This window comes from Biomphalaria glabrata, chromosome 18 (assembly GCF_947242115.1).
Source record: "Biomphalaria glabrata chromosome 18, xgBioGlab47.1, whole genome shotgun sequence".
Lineage (NCBI taxonomy): Eukaryota > Metazoa > Mollusca > Gastropoda > Planorbidae > Biomphalaria > Biomphalaria glabrata.
This window is the reverse complement of record NC_074728.1, coordinates 3,449,153-3,470,700: the sequence shown is the minus strand read 5'-3', so window position 1 is coordinate 3,470,700 and position 21,548 is coordinate 3,449,153. Positions and strand designations below refer to the sequence as shown.

The 21,548-nt window shown below is 37.5% G+C and overlaps 1 protein-coding gene across 1 annotated transcript in view; it reads left to right on the top strand.

Moving 5' to 3' along the window:
* Nucleotides 1–21,548, top strand: part of LOC106070690 (uncharacterized) — a 50,047-nt gene that overhangs the window by 3,582 nt on the left and 24,917 nt on the right. Inside the window, exons 3-10 of the mRNA XM_056016757.1 lie at nt 3,309–3,406; nt 6,596–6,699; nt 7,756–7,905; nt 11,681–11,782; nt 14,642–14,691; nt 15,268–15,363; nt 18,393–18,553; nt 20,780–20,928. Coding sequence (XP_055872732.1) covers nt 3,309–3,406; nt 6,596–6,699; nt 7,756–7,905; nt 11,681–11,782; nt 14,642–14,691; nt 15,268–15,363; nt 18,393–18,553; nt 20,780–20,928 — 910 coding nt within the window. The remainder of the gene's footprint in view (nt 1–3,308; nt 3,407–6,595; nt 6,700–7,755; nt 7,906–11,680; nt 11,783–14,641; nt 14,692–15,267; nt 15,364–18,392; nt 18,554–20,779; nt 20,929–21,548) is intronic.

Sequence of the window (21,548 nt, the reverse complement as noted above, 5' to 3'; positions counted from 1 at the left end):
CATAGTGCTTGTAAGGTGGAGGGATGTAAGCTCCCATAGTGCTTGTAAGGTGGAGGGATGTAAGCTCCCATAGTGCTTGTAAGGTGGAGGGATGTAAGCTCCCATAGTGCTTGTAAGGTGAAGGGATGTAAGGTCCCATAGTGCTAGTAAGGTAGATGGATGTAAGCTCCCATAGTGCTTGTAAGGTGGAGGGATGTAAGCTCCCATAGTGCTTGTAAGGTGGAGGGATGTAAGCTCCCATAGTGCTTGTAAGGTGGAGGGATGTAAGCTCCCATAGTGCTTGTAAAGTGAAGGGATGTAAGCTCCCATAGTGAGGTCTGGGAAAATACTTTGTGCGTTTTCTTTGTGAAGTCTAATATAGAAAGTAAGAGCTTTGTAGATAATTTTGCAAGTGTTTTGTATACTAGACGAAAATATTGCTGGAGACAGTATTAAAGAGGCAGGGTGTCTACATCCAGCAAATAAAAGGAGGGGGTAGATAGAGTACTACACGCTTCCCCAGCGGGGAACTGTGCAGAACAACTGTGCCAACCGTTTTCCTGCGAGCAGAACTTTAGAAATTCAGAAATTCATTCTTCTGGATTGAACTACGCTCTTTTTGTCGCAGTAAGAAGAGGAAATGTCACAAAAAAAATGCATGTCAAATTAAAGAAGGTAGCACTGTCCAACATTATGATAAAACTAGCATTCAAGATAAATATAGCATCGTTGACCAACGTAGACCAACATCTTGACAGGGACTGATGGTCTAACATTTTTCTAGGTGCTAGGTAAGACAGCTTTTAGTTTAAAAGGCGAAATATATTTACATACGGATGTGACACATGCAGGAGTAATTTGACCTTTCTGATCTGCGCCTTCGTCAGAGGCAGTGGCGTAGCAGCCATGAGGCGAAGTGGTTCAATGCGCAGGGACCTGTGACCCATTGGCGCCCAGTGGTAGCCTTGTAAAACAATAAATACTACAAACCAGTCTTGATTGAAAGAATTTAAATGATTCAAATCCTTGCGTCATTTGACTTATCACCCTATGCCAGTTTCTCGCAATTAAATTATATTTCTGGCATCAATAACACGCTACTGAAAGAGACACACAATGTACACCTTATTACTATGTTATGAACTCGATCCAAGGACGGTAACTCTTACATTGTCCCTATAAGGATCTAATAAATACAGCCAGAAAAAGTTGTTGTTTTAATATTTAACACGGCAATTAAATAATCATTAAAGGAATTCAAATAGTAATCGTCTCAAAGGAAATTAATTACAAATGTATAATTGTTGTTTATTTGTTAAATATTTTGTGTGTCTGCTGCGTGTTAAGGCACGCGAATTAATATTATGAGTGGACATTACCTCGACATTTAATATCACATATAAGTACGTCAGTCTCTGCACACATTTGCACCAATATTCGGTTATAGTCGGTACTACCCTATGACGCTGCGACGTTTCTTGATATAGTGCACCATCTAGACGCGTCTCGTTATGGATGCAGCGATCAGGAGCTCTTCTGATATAAGATAGAGCAAAGGTTAAATTACACTTTGAAAACCTTTGTCCCACATGATAGATGTTAAGGATAACATGTTTTTGATTTCTATTAAAAAACAAAACAAAAAAAAAAACAACTAAAAATGCTGAAAAAAAAAAAATTAAACTATCGATGACGTTTTTTTTTTTTTGTAACATGCAGGGGCGAACTGACTAAATGGGCAATCGGTCAAACGCTCTGTGGACCGGAACCCAAAATGGGCTGGTGTGCTAAAACAATAATGACATGATGTAATATGATGATTAAGTGAACTGTGGTTTATTTCTACAAGGGGGGGGGGCAGCTTCCCTAATGTGATTATTGTGTGTTGTTGTACTTAGATTACCAGATCATATTTAATTTTGTCTGAGAAGATTGATCCTTGGCATTCCCCCACGCACTGCATGCAGCCCACCACTGCATCTAGCTCAAAATTTAAACTTATGTATGACATGATTATAAAGTTATTCAGAACACGTGACACGATTTATTTTGTGGGCCTTATAAATTTAGAAAAAAAAAGTGAGTCACAGAACACATCACCACAGAAAATGTCCAACTAAACTCTTGGTGAATTCATTAAGTGAGAAGTCTTATGGGGCCTGCAGGTAACGAGCTCAGGTGGTCCTAACACATTGGTAAGCAAATGCCCTAGAAAATTAATAAGTTTGTTCCCCTACACTGGTAAGTTGGTTCCTTGACATTCTAGAAAGTTTGTATCCTGATATTCTGATAGGGTGGTTCCCTGACACATTGTTAAGTTGTCTCCTTGACATATTAGTAATATTTTTCTTTGGTATAGTGGTGGGGTGGTTCTTCGACACATTGGTAATTTGTTCTTGACACATTGATAATTTGTTCTATGACACATTGATAATTTGTTCTTTGACACATTGGTAATTTGTTCTTTGACACATTGGTAATTTGTTCTTTGACACATTGGTAATTTGTTCTTTGACACATTAGTAATTTGTCCTTTGACACATTGGTAATTTGTTCTTTGACACATTGGTAATTTGTTCTTTGACACATTGATAATTTGTTCTTTGACACATTGGTAATTTGTTCTTTGACACATTGGTAATTTGTTCTTTGACACATTGGTAATTTGTTCTTTGACACATTGGTAATTTACTCTTTGACACATTGGTAATTTGTTCTTTGACACATTGATAATTTGTTCTTTGACACATTGGTAATTTGTTCTTTGACACATTGGTAATTTGTTCTTTGACACATTGGTAATTTGTTGTTTGACACATTGGTAATTTGTTCTTCGACACATTGGTAATTTGCTTTTTGACACATTGGTAATTTGTTCTTTGACACATTGGTAATTTGTTCTTTGACACATTGGTAATTTGTTCTTTGACACATTGGAAATTTGCTCTTTGACACATTGGTAATTTGTTCTTTGACACATTGGTAATTTGGTCTTTGACACATTGGTAATTTGTCCTTTGACACATTGGTAATTTGTTCTTTGACACATTGGTAATTTGTTCTTTGACACATTGATAATTTGTTCTTTGACACATTGGTAATTTGGTCTTTGACACATTGGTACGTTTTTATCCTTGACATAAGGTAAGATGGTTCCCTGACACATTGCTAAGTTGGTTCTTTGCATATTAGTAAGTTTTACCCCTGACATAGTGATAAGGTGGTTCCTTTACACATCGCTAAGTTGTGTCTTTGACATATTGGTTAGCTGTTTGGGTATCACTGGTCTTGCAGTGTTGCAAATTATTTCTCTAATTGTTATCTCTTAGGTGAAGGCCAGTCAAGTGGAAGACGATTTTACCTCATGAAGCCATCCCCTGACGCTCTCATATTTGCACAGATATGCACTTGGTTCCCTACCACAAAGGTAAGTTAGTTACCTATTATATTGGTTAGTTTCCAAACATATTGGTAGGTGGTTCCTCAACACATTGTTGAGTTTGTCCTTTACACTATGGTACGATGGTACGCTTACAGGTTTATTGTAAGTTTTTGACTCTGACATAGCAGTAGTGTCCCCTGCCGAGGACAGACGTAGACAGCGAAAGAAAATATAAATCGACCACCGGCGAACAATGGTTATGCTTGTCTTGGAATTGGCAAAATAAGTAGGTCACAGCTGGGGCTGCGTATCCACGAGAAATACTACATTTCAAATTATACTTCGGGCTCGGAAACAAGCCTTATTATTATGGAATATTTCTGTAATATTAGTCATTGGTTTCTGGAAACAGTTTTTTAAAGTATTTTCCTTGACAAAAAAAAAAAGTTTCCCTTTCAGACCTTGTGGTCTAAACGGCAGATGATGTAAAGATCATCTGTTTCTGTGGCCTACGATTTACGAGGGTGTCATGTGGTCAGCACAACGACCAACCGCCTTTACTTTACCCAAACTAATGTTAAGTACCCATCAGAGCTGGGTGGACTCAAAGGCACCCAAAGATCCCGAAATTAAAAATCCCAGTCTTCACCAGGATTCGAACCCGGGACCCCCGGTTCGGAAGTCAAGCGCTTTACCGCTCAGCCACCGCCACTCTATTTTCCTTGACACATTGGCAAGTTATAATTTTTTTTTGACAGATTGTTGACTTTGTTCTCTACTCTAATACATTGTTAAGTTGGTTCCTGGCATATTATTACATTGTTAAGGTTGTTGCTGACACCGTGGTAATTTGGTTCTCTGACATATTGGTAAGCTGTTTAGCCTGACAACAAACTCCTCTCATGTATTCTGTTGATCTGGCCGTTTTTCTCCATTTTTGTTCAGTCTTTTGCTTCGATTAGAAACTCTTTGAATGGCAGGCCCATTTATTCTTTGATGCAGGGCCACTCTTAGGCCACTGCAACCTATGCGGTCGCAGTGGGCCCCGCGCTTTCATAGGCCCCGCGCTAATTCTATTTGTAATTATTAATTACAAAATATAAACGAAAAATTCCTGGAAATGTCCTGCACTTATTAAAATCTCCTGAAAACTCATTAAAATCTTATGAAAATTAGACAAAATTGTAATTTGTCAATGTCATTCATTACGGAGAACACCAATCCTACGCGCGATAAAAAAAGGCTTTGTCAGCTTTCATGTAATAAAATGTAATAATCGCAAGCATTTTCTCCTTCACCGGAAGTTCCAATACCTTAGTTACTTTTATAGTCTCTGGCATATATATATATGCCATAGGTTGCAAGATTCGTAAAGTAAAGTTAACTTGATCGCATGGAAAAAATGCAAAGCCGAATTTATTTTCTAAAACAAAATCTTAATTTTGACTTATTATCCTTATTCCCGCCCAGACTGGGCCCCGCGCGATCAGTTTCGCATATACGCATAGGGCCCGCAATTGCTAGGACCGGCCCTGCTTTTATGTTGTCTTCCCAGTGCTGTCTCTTGTGTCCCTTTGTTTCCAGTGGGAGTCTACTAGGTTTTAAATTTACTTTTTTTTTTTTCTAATTCATTTGCGGCCATTAAACTCAATTCGCCTAGGGCCTCAAATTATTATTATAGCTTTTAATATCAGGTGACCGAGCCTCGCTCGGATTAATAATTTGTTATGGAAGGATATATACCCGAAGTCATTTTGATAATATTTTTGTACCAGGTGGCCGAACCTCGCTCTGTTAAATAATTTCGGAAGGTTATATACCAGAAGTCATTTTGGGAATATTTTTGTAATTACGAAAATGAACGATCGGATAAAGACTACTATTCTGAAGAGTTGTTTTAGTGTTCTGTTAGTTCTAATTGTAGGCCTAATTGAACATGTCGATTAAATATAAAGTCTCTTAAGTCCTCCTACAGTCTAGACAGACCACAGCTCACGTCCGTCTTATAGTTTTGAAATCCATTTTTAGCGTAAAACTATTGTAGGCTTACTATTATTGGCTTGGAAGAAAGTCTTTGCAGTGTAACTTCTCTACGTTATAGGGTAAAACATGCACTTAGTGACAAAGTAAAATGGCGCATTTTTTCTTATTAGACTAAAATCATCGCATTAGTTTTCTAAAGAAACGTTTCCGTGGGGCACCTCTGTTACGCCAAACAATATGCTCGTTACCCATACGGGATACGTGCCCTGCCCAGCCTGACTGTCGGACTATAAGAAGTTCATACCGGCTTTTGAAATCCATCCATCCCAGTGGTGCTATGACCTGCTTTTACACATCCATCCATCCAGATCTCTCCTGGCCCTAACTCCAAGCTTTTTACCGAGGTTTATAGTTAAATCAAAAGAGGCTGCAGCGTACGCAAACTCGTTGACCGCTAGATGGATATCATGTTTGTGTGAGCAAGTAAGGCGTAGAGAAGCTGTGTTATGACCATTTCCTTTCTTTTAGTACAGGAGAGGTAGACACTGAAGCATGAACACATGGTAATAATTCACCAGCAAAATAATAACAATAATAAGGCTTGTATTAGAGTCCGAAAATTAATGAGGATTGCAGCTGTGACCTACATATCTTGCCACATCCAGGGCAAGCATAACCATTGTCCGCGGTGATCGATTAAGATTTTCTTTTAGCGTCTGCGTCTGTCTTCGGCAGCAAATTTTCTTTTGGTCTCAAATGTGTATCCGCGGCATTTGTATAGAGGGAATTCTTTAAGTCCGACAGTTACGCTGGACAGAGCAGTATCCTGTATGGGAGACGAATCTCAGACGAACGCATGCCAAAGGCAGTCTTTTTTGGTGAGCTAAAAAGGATTATGGAGCAAACTTGCTTTAGCTGACATAGAAGAGAGCACATGGTTGCATGCAACCTCAGAACGAGACAGCTGGAGGTCACCAGCAAAATAAACAACAAAGTAAAAGGTATCTACACCACTCTACACAATTAAAGTGTAAACAACTTATTAAGCACTTGAAACAAGCCAAAGCACTTGGCCTCTCGACCACGCTTCCCACCCAAATCCCAAATTATCTAAGGAAGGCGCTGGTGAAAGGACTAGATTTCATTATGGTGGAATCATCATTTGCTTTTCACAATGTCGTTTTTTTAAATTCCTTTTTTGTATTATAAATGTTATATGACTTAACTAGTGTACGTTCTGTGTGACTTTAGGTTGATATATACGCATTGACAGGCTCATCATCCACACACCTCAGCAAGGTTTCTCTTCATGAATCAAGCTGTAGGTCTATCTCGCTGTCAAAGGAGTTCTCATCGTGAGTTGATTCTCTACCATACATTTTTTTCATAAAGCTTATATCCACTCACTCTGTCTGATGAAAAGTTTGTACACCCTACATTTTTCCCACACCCAATCTCGGATCAAGCTGAAATTCAGCACCATTATTTCTTTGACCTGACAAAACAAGAATCAATATAAAACAAAAAAAAATTAACCAATTAGTTAATTAAGTATAGGTAAGTAGTTATTTTTTTGTTTGGTTTCCTCAACAAGGGAAAGAAATCGTACTTGAAAGATGAGAGATATAAGTTGAATTAGTTTCGTTTAGGAGAAGCCATTTTTATGTATTTAAAAAGCGTTGATTTAAGCATTCACTAAGATATCGCTTTCTTTCCCGCCCCTTTCCTTACTTCTTCTTCTGGCCAGCTTTATTGCTGCTGAGCTGTCAGCTCTTTTACAGACTGTGCCAAGAAAAAAATAGTGTACTGTTCTTTTCAGTTGTTCAGCACTGCCGTACAGGGTGTTGGTTATGTTGGGCTGTAGTGGTAGTAGGGTCTGCCTAAGGTGGATTAGGAAGGGGCATTCGAAAAGGATATGGTTTACGGTTTCATGAGGGTGGGCGCAGTGTCTACAAAGAGGGGAGTTGTGTGGGATTTAATTTATTGAGATGGTAATTTAACCTCACACTTAACATATCACTATCAGTCATGGCTCTCGTAACAAGATTTTAATGATGTAGGACTTAAAAGAGTTAAAATATTTTGTGTATCGAACGAGTGACGCAACTTGAATTAAGCAACCGTCGCCTATCAATTTTGAATTGCTTCCAATGCATATTGAACAGTAAATGTTAATATAATGACCTAATTACTAGTAAATAGTTGTTACTGTGATAAAAAAAAAGTAAAAGGGGTCTCGCAAGCATCTATTAAATTGGGCCTTGCTCATTGTAAAACCGACCCAGCATTTAGTAAGCAGTGAAAGGGTTAATATATCATTGTGGTAAATATATCAAATATGGTAAACCAGGTAAATGTATCTTAATTTATCAAACCGTGTTTTAATTGGACTATTTGGCGGTGTATTACAGGACTCTCGGTAAGTGGAATGACGTCTATAAGGTTTTATCGAATTGGCCCATATCCATCATTATATACATAAGACTAAAGGAATATAGTGAAACATATCTAGCGATACCAACTAGCCGCTACGGAAGCAAGTATATACTGGTGACTTATAGGTGAGTAGTCTGAACCTAAAAGTAGTCATAGTTTGTTACAAACAAAAACATTGTACTATAGTTTAGTTATCCTCCTCATAAAGCTTATATGAACTCTGTCTGTCTGTCTGTTCGTCAGGTACATTTTTATATAACTATTTCTCCAACTTCCCTTAGTCGGATCAATTTGAAACTTTGCACAATTATCCATAGTCTCCAGAGGCGTAGTTAGGGGGGGGGAGCAAAGGTAGCACAATATCCCCGGACACCAACTTAAGGGAGGCGCCACACGCAGAGAGGCATACAAAAAAATTATTTTTTTTTTTTAGATATTTCTCGGTTATGGCATACATTCTTAGGTTATTAGTATTATATTATTATTAAATACTTTTTTATTTATAAGCCTGTGTTTTTATGTGATGTTCATGAGAGTCGGGCGCCAATAAAGTTTCTTGCCCCGGGCGCATGTTGTGCTCACTACATCTCTGGTAGTCTCTCTCAAAACATAAATCAATCGAAAAATTTACCCAGTAAATGAAATATTTAGTGGTAATCATTTAGTTTGATACTGATTAAAGGAAATACATCTTAGAGTATTGAAATATATGGCTATAAATGTGCAGTTCTTCCTTTAAAAACAATTTTTTAAACACGTTTTTTATTTTTTTTATTTTGCTTGTTTCGAGTTGGTAATCTATGATTTCAATGTCATGTGTAATGTATTATGCATGTCTATTGTTGTCCTCAGTTGAGGTCTTTTTCTTAAGTTCAAATGTATTTCGGCGGTTCGTCGCGCCCATTTAACTTGGCATCAAAGTAAATAAAACAGAACAAGCGAAATATACCCAAAATAATCCTTTTTGAAAAAAAAAAAAGAAAAGAAAGGGGGAAGAACTCAGTCATCAAAACTATACCCAACTATAATGCACAAGTTATTTCCCTTGTTCGATATCAAACAAAATAATAAATTACTAATAATTAATTGATTAATTGAGTATTTTTGTTTATTGTTTCATTTTTGTGTTAGCTTTAATAAATAATTAAATTAGAGTATCAACTTGATCAGAGAATGCTTGAGGGAAACCCAACATATTGAGCCATATCTGTGAATACTAAAGTATTAGTTTCCCTTGTTTCTATTAAACAAAATAATGAATTACCAATAATTAATTGTCTAATTGGTTTACTTTTTTTTTTAATTAATTCATGTATTGTCTATGTCAAGGAATATTGTGCCAAGTTTCAGTTCGAGCTGAGAATGGTTGTGTGAGAAATAACGTGTACACACTTTTTACCAGACAGACAAATAGACAGACAGACAGCAGGAGTGAGTTGATATAATCTTTTAAAAAATCCAGGAATATAACGTCCAAACCGTGTAATCCGCAAAATCAATTAAAATAAATTAAACTTTTAATTACATAAAAGAAATACAATTATAATACTTCTAAAGCTAAACTAACATTGCTAGAAAAACGACACACCTTCAACCTCCTTATTCAAGGTTGTGCCCTTTATTTATAGAAGTGTTTCCCAAACTGTGTTCCGCGGAACCCTATTGCACCTCGAGACCTGAATACAGGGGCGGACTGGCTATATGGGCATTCGGGCTAATGGGCCTTTAGGGCCAGTGAAAGGACCACATAGATGCAACTATGCATTAACTTGTTAAAGGTTTTAAAGTACTCTAATAAAACGGCCCTCGATGCGTCGTGTTAAAAAAAATCATTACAAATTGTAATCTGACAAATTTTGTGAAATAATAATATAACCTACATCAGTATACAATACTAATAGATCTAGTAGGAGTCATCCTTTTAGGGGCTACGAACTTACAGATTAAAAAGCAACTTTAGGCCTATACTTCCTATCAAAAATATAGATCTTACCGTGTACAGTTGTCAATGCTCAAACGTAACATAGAGATTTTGAAGACTGGGAGGCCTAGCATTGGATGGCCATTATAAAATATGCAATTTATGGGCCTGATTGTGTAGAAATGCCCCGGCCGATTTTGACACCCCGGCCGCCACTGCCTGAATAGATGACCCACGAACTACTGGAATAATTAGTAGTCCAACACGTGAATAAACAAAAAAAGCAAAGTGTTCCGCTAGATATTCAGAATGTGCGAAGTATTCCTTTAAGGAAATAGCTTGGGAAGCACTGATCTATAGCAGCATTTTTTTTCTTGATGGACAGTTCAAACTTTTGGAGAAAATGTTTGGAGAAAATGTTTGGAGAAAATGTTTGAAGGAAATGTTTGGAGGAAATGTTTGGAGAAAATGTTTGGAGGAAATGTTTAGAGAAAATGTTTGGAGAAAATGTTTGGAGAAAATGTTTAGAGAAAATGTTTGGAGAAAATGTTTGGAGGAAATGTTTGAAGGAAATGTTTGGAGAAAATGTTTGGAGGAAATGTTTGAAGGAAATGTTTGAAGGAAATGTTTAGAGAAAATGTTTGAAGGAAATGTTTAGAGAAAATGTTTGGAGGAAATGTTTGGAGGAAATGTTTAGAGAAAATGTTTAGAGAAAATGTTTGAAGGAAATGTTTAGAAAAAATGTTTAGAGAAAATGTTTAGAGAAAATGTTTAGAGAAAATGTTTAGAGAAAATGTTTGAAGGACATGTTTAGAGAAAATGTTTGGAGAAAATGTTTGAAGGACATGTTTAGAGAAAATGTTTAGAGAAAATGTTTGAAGGACATGTTTAGAGAAAATGTTTGGAGAAAATGTTTAGAGAAAATGTTTGGAGAAAATGTTTAGAGAAAATGTTTGGAGAAAATGTTTGGAGAAGATGTTTGGAGAAAATGTTTGGAGAAAATGTTTGGAGGAAATGTTTGAAGGAAATGTTTGGAGAAAATGTTACTAGAAGATGTTTGGAGAAAATGTTTGGAGAAAATGTTTGAAGGAAATGTTTAGAGAAAATGTTTGGAGAAAATGTTTGGAGAAAATATTTAGAGAAAATGTTTGAAGAAAATGTTTAGAGAAAATGTTTGGAGAAAATGTTTGATGGAAATGTTTAGCGAAAATGTTTGAAGGAAATGTTTAGAGAAAATATTTGGAGAAAATATTTGGGGAAAATGTTTGGAGAAAATGTTTAGAGAAAATGTTTGAAGGAAATGTTTAGAGAAAATGTTTGAAGGAAATGTTTGGAGAAAATGTTTGGAGAAAATGTAGTGTAACACTATATATTAGATGTTGGATTATTTCCTATTGGTTTAAATTGGCGGCGCTCTGGCTAAGTGGTTGATTTTGAATTTCGAGAATAGTTAGAGAAAGTAAAGGCGATATGTCGTTTTGCTCGCCACATGACACCCTGCTCGTTCACCATTTGCCAAATAAGCAACCTTAGGATCATCTGCCCTATAGATAACGGTATCTGGTACATTCACTTAGAGGTCAGTGAACAAGCTTTAAAAAAAAGTTTGAGAAACTCTGGTCTAGTCTTCAGAGTTAGACCGGAAATTCTCGATTTTTACATTCTCTCGAGTCTTCTGTGATCAGGTCCAAGGTTGTGTCACCCGCGCTATTTTGACTTGGGGTAGCGACGTCATATTATAGTCATTTTTTTTTAAAGTTAGTACATGCTATTTGTCCCACAGCCAATCGGTAAAAATATATGTAATCGCACAGATTTATTGTTGTAAGGCTATTATATTACCAATATAATTACATGACTGATCCAAGCTATGTGATACAACTACCCTTAATATAAGCTTTGATTTTTTTTTTAAACTTCTTTTTCACGTTGTTCTTGCTCTCTGTGAGATCTTCATGTTTTTCCTTATTTTGTTTTAGTCATCAGGGCTTTCTTATCGCCATGGCTGAAGATCGCTCGAGTGTCTCCTTATGGAAACTCCACAATAAAAGTTTTGAAGAGCACCAAACAAAGAATAAAAGGTGAATAAAGCCAAGTTCCCCCATGCAGTCTATAGGACAGACGATGTTAAAGTCGTTTCTTTGGCCAACGTTCAACGAGCTGGGTGTCATGTGTCCGGCTCAACGCCAACCGCCTTTACTTTCCCCAACTAAAGCCAGGTACCCATTAGAGTTGGAAAGACCTCAGTGGGGCCCTAAAAATCCCGAAATTCGAAATTCACAGTCTTTACAGAGATTCGAACCCAGGACCCCAGGTTAGGAAGCCAAGCGCCTAACAACAAATCTACCACGCCCTTGGGGCTTATGTTTAAAATATATTATTAATTATAAGATGTTTTGTGTCTTAACTATTATCGTCCGAATCACTCGCAGAAATGTAGCGAACCCTTTATCTCTTTCTCTCTCTCTCTCTGGTTGTTGACCATGTTCTAGGTGTTGCATAAGCCGATTTAGTAGGATGAGTGCGAGGATTTCCCCAGCTATAGTTGTATAGTTGCGCTAAATTTGAGTAGGAAATGTAGGAGGACTAATTGCACAAGATTTCAACCTGACATACAGACAGACATACAGACAGACATACATACAGACATACAGACAGACATACAGGCATACAAACATACATACAGACATACATACAGACAGACATACATACATACAGACATACAGACAGACATACAGACAGACATAAAGACAGACATACAGACAGACATACAAACAGACAGACAGACATACAGACATACAGACAGACATACAGACAGACATACAGACAGATATACAGACAGACATACAGACAGACATACAGACAGACATACAGACATACATACAGACATACAGACAGACAGACATACAGACAGACAGACAGACATACATACAGACATACAGACTGACATACAGACAGACATACAGACAGACATACATACAGACAGACCTACATACAGACAGACATACATACATACAGACAGACATACAGACAGACATACAGACATACAGACAGACATACATACAGACAAACATACAGACAGACATACATACAGACATACAGACAGACATACATACAGACAGACATACAGACATACATACAGACAGACAGACAGACATACAGACATACATACATACATACAGACAGACATACATACATACAGACAGACAGACATACAGACATACAGACAGACATACAGACATACATACATACATACAGACAGACATACAGACATACAGACAGACATACAGACAGACATACAGACAGACATACAGACAGACATACAGACAGACATACATACAGACATACATACAGACATACAGACAGACATACAGACAGACATACAGACAGACATACATACAGACAGACATACAGACATACAGACAGACATACAAACAGACATACAGACAGACATACAGACAGACATACATACAGACAGATATACATACAGACATACAGACAGACATACAGACAGACATACAGACAGACAGACATACAGACAGACATACAGACAGACATACAGACAGACATACAGACAGACATACAGACAGACATACAGACAGACAAACATACAGACATACAGACAGACATACAGACATACAGACATACAGACAGACATACAGACAGACATACAGACATACAGACAGACATACAGACAGACATACAGACATACAGACAGACATACAGACAGACAGACAGACATACAGACAGACAGACAGACAGACAGACAGACAGACAGACATACATACATACAGACAGACAGACAGACATACATACAGACATACAGACATACATACAGACATACAGACATACAGACATACAGACATACAGACATACAGACGGACAGACATACAGACAGACATACATACATACATACAGACAGACAGATATACATACATACAGACATACAGACATACATACAGACAGACAGACATACAGACAGACATACAGACAGACATACATACAGACATACAGACAGACATACATACAGACAGACAGACAGACAGAGAGACATACATACAGACATACATACAGACATACAGACAGACATACATACAGACAGACAGACAGACAGACATACAGACAGACATACAGACAGACATACATACAGACAGATATACATACAGACATACAGACAGACATACAGACAGACATACAGACAGACAGACATACAGACAGACATACAGACAGACATACAGACAGACATACAGACAGACATACAGACAGACATACAGACAGACAAACATACAGACATACAGACAGACATACAGACATACAGACATACAGACAGACATACAGACAGACATACAGACATACAGACAGACATACAGACAGACATACAGACATACAGACAGACATACAGACAGACAGACAGACATACAGACAGACAGACAGACAGACAGACAGACAGACAGACATACATACATACAGACAGACAGACAGACATACATACAGACATACAGACATACATACAGACATACAGACATACAGACATACAGACATACAGACATACAGACGGACAGACATACAGACAGACATACATACATACATACAGACAGACAGATATACATACATACAGACATACAGACATACATACAGACAGACAGACATACAGACAGACATACAGACAGACATACATACAGACATACAGACAGACATACATACAGACAGACAGACAGACAGAGAGACATACATACAGACATACATACAGACATACAGACAGACATACATACAGACAGACAGACAGACAGACATACAGACAGACATACAGACAGACAGACAGACAGACAGACAGACAGACAGACATACAGATAGACATACAGATAGAGTGAGTTGATAAGCCTTGTAAAAGACGTGTAATATTGATTACAGGCTGTTTCTTTTTTAAAATATTCCTATAGATATTTCTCCATCATTGACTGTTTATCTCCAGATGAGTTTGCTTTAACAGGTGAGTTAATAGTCTTTTAGCGTTTCTATAATACAAGTGTGTAGATTGTCTTTTAGCGTTAGTATATAACAGATCAATGAAATGTCGTTTAGCGTTAGTATGTTACAGGTTAGTTAATTGTTTTTTAGTAAGACATTTTTAAATAGTTTCATCAATATGGGGATTCCATGACCGTTTCTCGTTTATTTTAACACCTAGGTATTTTGCGTATATAGTTTGTGTTACTGGTTTACCATGAATAAATTCAAATTGTTACTCTTAAAAACTAATATTTTTCCAGATGGAAAGACATGCTCCAATTTGATTCCCATTTCTGTAATTCATCTAATTCTCTTTGTAAAATTTCTGCATCTTGTGTTGTTTTTATTGTTCTATATATATTATGCAACCGTCTGCAAACAATCTGACGTTTGTTCCTCAACTAATGCAACTTGGCAAATCAATTATTTAGAATTAATTATACTCTTTCATCAGTAATTACATAATCCAGGTACCATGAAGTGCTGAATTGAATAGAGTTAGGCCTATTGTAAAAAAATAAATAAATAAAACAAAGCGACTCTATTTTTGAAACAGGTTCACATATCTACAGCAATGCCAAGATTGGTTTGATAATGGGCAGTTGCCCTGCTATCAATACGACAGAGAATCCTTTCTTGAACTTTGCAATAGGTAAGGGCGTTTGTTTCAAACGAGCTCAGTATATCTGTCTGGGTCGTGGCCACTCACTCATTAATCACTAATGGTCTCACTTGCCATGAAAGATGAAATACGAAAATTCAACCTGTTGTTACTTAAGTGAAGCCTAGGAAAAACTAAGGAGGCACGATGGCTGAGTGGTTAAGCGTTCGGCTACCGAACCTGGTGTCCTGGGTTCGAATCTCGGTGAAGACTGGGATTTTGAATTTCGGGATTTTTTTTGGGCGGCCCTGAGTCCACCCAACTCTATTGGGTACTTGACTTTAGTTAGGTAAAGTAAAGGCGGTTGGTCGTTGTGCTGGCCACATGACACCCTGCCCGTTAACCGTCGGCCATAGAAACAGATGACCTTAACATCATCTGCCCTATAGATCGCAAGGTCTGAAAGGGAAACTTTAGTGTTTTTTTTAGGACAACTAAGTCATTTTTAAGATCTAAAAAATAGCAGTTAAATTTATCACAAATGAATTAGTATTCGCAATTACAAAACAAAATAATTATGCATTTGACAGGCATTTCAATGTACAAAACAATAATTCTTTCCGCTAAAGCTATTATGAACTCTTTTTTTTAAAGCTTATATCAACTCTCTCTGTCTGTCTGTCTGTCTGTTTGTTTTTCTGTCTGACCAAAAGTTTGTACACATAATTTCTCCGACACCCAATCTCAGATTAAGCTAAAATTTCTAGCTATTATTTCTTTTACCTGACAGCACAAGAATCTATTTTAAAAAAATGAACTAATTAGCTAATTAACTATTAAAATAAATTATTTTGTTTGGTATTTCAAACAAGGTAAATAAAAATTGTACTTGACTAGAGTGAGATGAATTAGTCCCCTTTATAGATTGTCGTCTTAGTTTTACTGAACACAAACATGAAATAGAGACAATACATAACTGTAGAATCTTCCATGTTCCTCGTCTCTTTACTAATAGAAGGATTACCGCGTTGGCTTGAGAAGCTTGAGAAGGCTTTAGATCACGAGCTCAATTTCAGGCCTGTCCTTTAAGAAAATACATTTAAAAAGTAATTACCTTGATACCCGGTTCTTTCTCCCCCCCCCAACCCCTTTTCAACTGGTCCAGTCAATTGATAGGATAATTGGGTATCAAGAAAGCTAAAAGCATGCTATTGCGCTTAACAAAAAAAAACAATTGGTAAAAAAAAAATATTTCTAATCACATAGATTTATTATTGTTAGTCTAGACCTATTCCAAATTTAATTACATGACTGATTCTACCTCATCAATACACTGAATATAGAAGCACCGAGAAACTGTATTTCGGCGTTTCATTGAAAATAGTGTGTGTGTGTGTGTTTGCTGAGTGGTTGCGTTGTAATACGTGCCGTTTTATTGATGGATTTGTGTTCAAAGCGATATACTATAGACACGTAAGCCAACTATTTCAACAGTAGCGTAGCACGCGTATCAGGTCTGGCTATGCGCTTTTAGAATTCAAGGACAACCGTTTCATTAGAACATACAAGGACCAGACTGGATGGCCTAAGAAGTGTTTCTGTATTCTTTATAATAGGGGGTTGCGGACCCTTCGTCGGAATAATGAAAGAGACATAGATTTTGTGGGCTAGAAAATTGCGTTGGTGGTGGAGAAGCGTTGTAATGCGGGCCGTTTTCTTGAGTGGGTCTACGAGTATTCCGTGCAAAATGAACCCTACATCCCAAATACTAGCATTACACACCGGCTAAGCAATGAATACAGGGCCGGCCCTAACATTTGCGGGGCCCTATGCGAGACAGATGACCTTTACGTCATCTGCCCTATAGACCACAAGATCTGAAAAGGGAACTTTACTTTTTACTAGTTTATGCGAAATGGATTGCGCGGGCCCAGTTAGGGTAGGGAAAAGGATAATTAGTGAAAATTAAGATTTTATATTTGAAAAAAAAAATTGTCTTTGCATTACATTTTATTAATTGAAAGGTGACAATGCCGGTTTTTTTTTATCGCGCATAGTATTGGTGTTTCTATATTAAATGACACCCCAAAACGTCTGTTGTTAAGATTTTTATGAGTTTTCATGATATTTTAATAATTTCAGGAGATCTCCAGGACTTTTCTTATATCTTGCATATTCATGAAATTTCCAAGACCTCCTGGAAATCCGGAAGCCGCGGAAATCCTTATTATAATTGTTAAAATGGTTTAACTTAATAATTTACACCTAGAATTAGCGCTTGGACTATGAAAATGCAAGACCCACTGCGTAGGGCGGTTGCAGTGGCCTAAAGCCGGCCCTGAATACAAGTGAGGATGTTTCTAAATGCATTCCGACTTATCGTGGTGCAAATGTAGCGATACAAAAGTGTTCACTTAACTCTTTCTCTCCGCAATCGTTAGGATTAAACTTCAATAACTTTTTTTTGTTTGTTATCAGAGAATGTTATATTTGGTATTACATTGTAGGAGAACGCGTGCTCATTTTTTTACACAACAAAATTAAAGTTTATAAATCCAAAATATCCATTTTAGTTTCATGGGGGTCAAATCAACGTTGGCATCGTCAATTAGGAGAGAAAGAGTTAAAATTGAACTATTAACCTTCCTTTACTGAAGCCTGTTCGGTCCAGCTATGACATGCTTGACTACACTGTAGCGAAAAAGATCTCATTCTTTACTTTTTCAATCCGGTGTTGTGATGAAAGGAATAATGGTCAACTGCCTTTCATAACTCATAAAATTATCGATTCATTAATCAAATTGTATTTTGAAAGAAAACAAGATCTTCGGCATAGTATAACACTCGAGTAGTTAGGTTGAAATATACTTAGTAATATTTCTTTCGTTGGTAGTTTGAATTTTTTTTTTTTTAGTTTTAAATCAGTGAATCACAAACTAGTTTGGTCTGGTCACCGATCTGGCCAAACTATTTCGCCTGACCAACCAATTCACACGGAGATGACTTAAATAAATGATTACGGCTTATCTCCCGTGTCTTGGTTCTTCCTTGGCTAAAGTCACGTGACATCTTTCTACCAGAGATGCCTGTTCCAGACTACTTTGGCAAAGAGTTCATCATCTTTAAATTACCCTTCGATTACAATCTAAGCCTCACGACCTTCTACAGAAACGTGAAAGTTTCATTTTTCAATGACATCAATGCATCCGAGTTTTCAGTAGAGAGCTTTCAGCCGACATGGGTAGGTAAAAGGTGTCTATTCAGGGCCGGATTTACTCTCGCGAAGAATGCAGCAGCCCTGTGGGTGGAAATGCGACTTCACCAGCCAAAAAGAAATAGATTTTTTTTTCCATTTGACTTCTCCACATTTCTTAACCTTACCCACAATGAACAATCACAACCAGCTTTTAGATCTACTTACAAACATATATCTTAGTGTACGAAGACGAGAAGGGGCCCTCTGCCTCCATTCAGTTAAATCCGACCCTGATTGTATTGATATTTAATTTCGTTTGGGTTGCTGGTGATATGTTGGTTATAGAATGTTTATTATACATTTATTTTTAAATTGTACTTTGACGGCATTCCTTTCCTCTTGACTTTTCTATTGCATTGATACGTGTATTGCTAAGTATACTCTTTCTCTCCGTATGAACGATACTATCGTTGATTTGACCCATTTAAATTAAATTATTTTTGGGTTTCATAAACGTTTTTATTTTGTGTTTTATAAAAAGAGCATGCATTCTCCTATAATTCTATACTAAAACTAACGATTTCCAATTACAAACAAAAATGTTATTGAAGTTTTATCACGACAGGGTAGAATACACAAATGTGAAAAATGAACAATTATGTCAGAAAGTAATTACGGAGATAAAGAGTCAAGTTTTATTTTTCTGCCTTTGATGATAGCGGGTTAATATGATCTAAAAATAGATAAGGACTTATGCTGTGAAGAACCAAGTTAAAAAAAAACAATAAATCACACAAGAGTTCCAACTATGCAGGCCGTGATTACCCGACAAAGAAAAGGTATTCAATGCTGTGAAGAGCTGCAAGCTGATACTTCTAAGGTGGTTCCCTTACACATTGCTAAGTGGTAAGAGGGTTGACACATTGCTAAGTGGTAAGGGGGTTGACACATTGCTAAGTGGTAAGGGGGTTGACACATTGCTAAGTGGTAAGGGGGGTTGACACATTGCTAAGTGGTCAGGGGGCTGACACATTGCTAAGTGGTCAGGGGGTTGACACATTGCTAAGTGGTAAGGGGGTTGACACATTGCTAAGTGGTAAGGGGGTTGACACATTGCTAAGTGGTCAGGGGGTTGGCACATTGCTAAGTGGTAAGAGGGTTGACACATTGCTAAGTGGTAAGGGGTTTGACACATTGCTAAGTGGTAAGAGGGTTGACACATTGCTAAGTGGTAAGAGGGTTGACACATTGCTAAGTGGTAAGGGGTTTGACACATTGCTAAGTGGTAAGAGGGTTGACACATTGCTAAGTGGTAAGAGGGTTGACACATTGCTAAGTGGTCAGGGGGTTGACACATTGCTAAGTGGTCAGGGGGTTGACACATTGCTAAGTGGTAAGGGGTTGACTTACTGCTAAGTGGTAAGAGGGTTGACACATTGCTAAGTGGTAAGGGGGTTGACACATTGCTAAGTGGTAAGGGGGGTTGACACATAGCTAAAATGGTTCTTCTACATATTTGTACGTTTCTTCGATCGTATAGTAAGGCATGACTCACTTTCAAAGGTCATACTTCAGTGGGTGGAGCAGGAAGAAAGAATCGTTCAAAGAAAGTCTGACTTGACAACATAAAAAAAAATGAAGCGGCCTTTCTTTTGATATCCTGCTAAGCTGCTGACCGGAATAAGTCACTCGAACTGTCACAGCACTCGTGTACAGCACTCCTGTCACAGCACCCCTGTCACAGCACCCCTGTCACAGCCACAGCACCCCTTTCACAGCACCCCTGTCACAGCCACAACACCCCTGTCACAACACCCCTGTCACAGCCACAGTACCCCTGTCACATCACCCCTGTCACATCACTCCTGTCACAGCCACAGCACCCCTGTTACAGCACCCCTGTCACAGCACCCCTGTCACAGCACCCCCTACGGAGAAAGTCCTAAGACAGATGAGAAGAAATAAACTTAAATTCTAAATCGATACACTCATTGAGGTTTTGATTATTTATATTCACAACAATTTTGATCGCATCATTAAAAATGTCTTTGCTTTGTTCCCTGAAATTCCTTTAGATCTATTAACAGCCCAATGTTACTGCCTTTTAAAAATGTCTTTGCTTTGTTCCCTGAAATTCCTTTAGATCTATTAACAGCCCAATGTTACTGCCTTTTAATTTAATGAATTCATATAAAAAAAATATTGCCACTGTTAGTATGAATTAAAACTAAATTAAATTAGGTTATATTTTTATATATTTTTTTTAATCAGCTTTCATTCGAGAGAAATCAAGGCGCCAGACTGGTGGCTACGCATTCTGTGCAAGTGGTGTTGATGGTCAACAACGAGACCGACACCCAACCCTTTGGGATGTCAATGGTTCTTCCAGTAGAAATATTCACCACCCATTACATCTGGATGTGAGTGCAGAAGGAGATAGGAAGTTTGGACGCTTGCTATGTGAACTCTGGGAAATTAGATTCCACCCCACCCCTTTTTTTTTTTCAAAAAAGCCTAAATATCAAGGCACTTTTCTAAATGCCTAAAGAGAGTAATCAAATTTTCATGAGAAAATTATTTCCTAAAATTCTTTCTGCTTAGTGATACGGATACATATCTACCTGCAATTGCTGAGGATATTGCTAAGCGGAGAGTGTGACAGGCTCTGGCAGGGTAAACAGCTGGTTGGAATATCTACATTTCCATTTCAAGTTGATCTTGATATTAAAAAAATAGAAATCCTCTGCCCTGTTTTGAGATTTGGAAATGTGGGATATTTAGGGGGTTGAGTCCATTCAACTCTAATGGGTAATAACATACATCGGGAAAGTAAAGGCGATGTCCTGGCCATAAGACGCATTCGCTATTCGTCCGTCATAGTTACAGGTTAGCTTGAATCAGGGCCGGTCCTACAGGTTGCGGGGCCCTATGCGAAACGGATTGCACGGGGCCTAGTCTTGGTAGGGTTAAGGATAATAAGTAAAAATTAAGATTTTGTGTTAGGAAATAAATTCGACTTTGCATTTTATTCATACTTTAT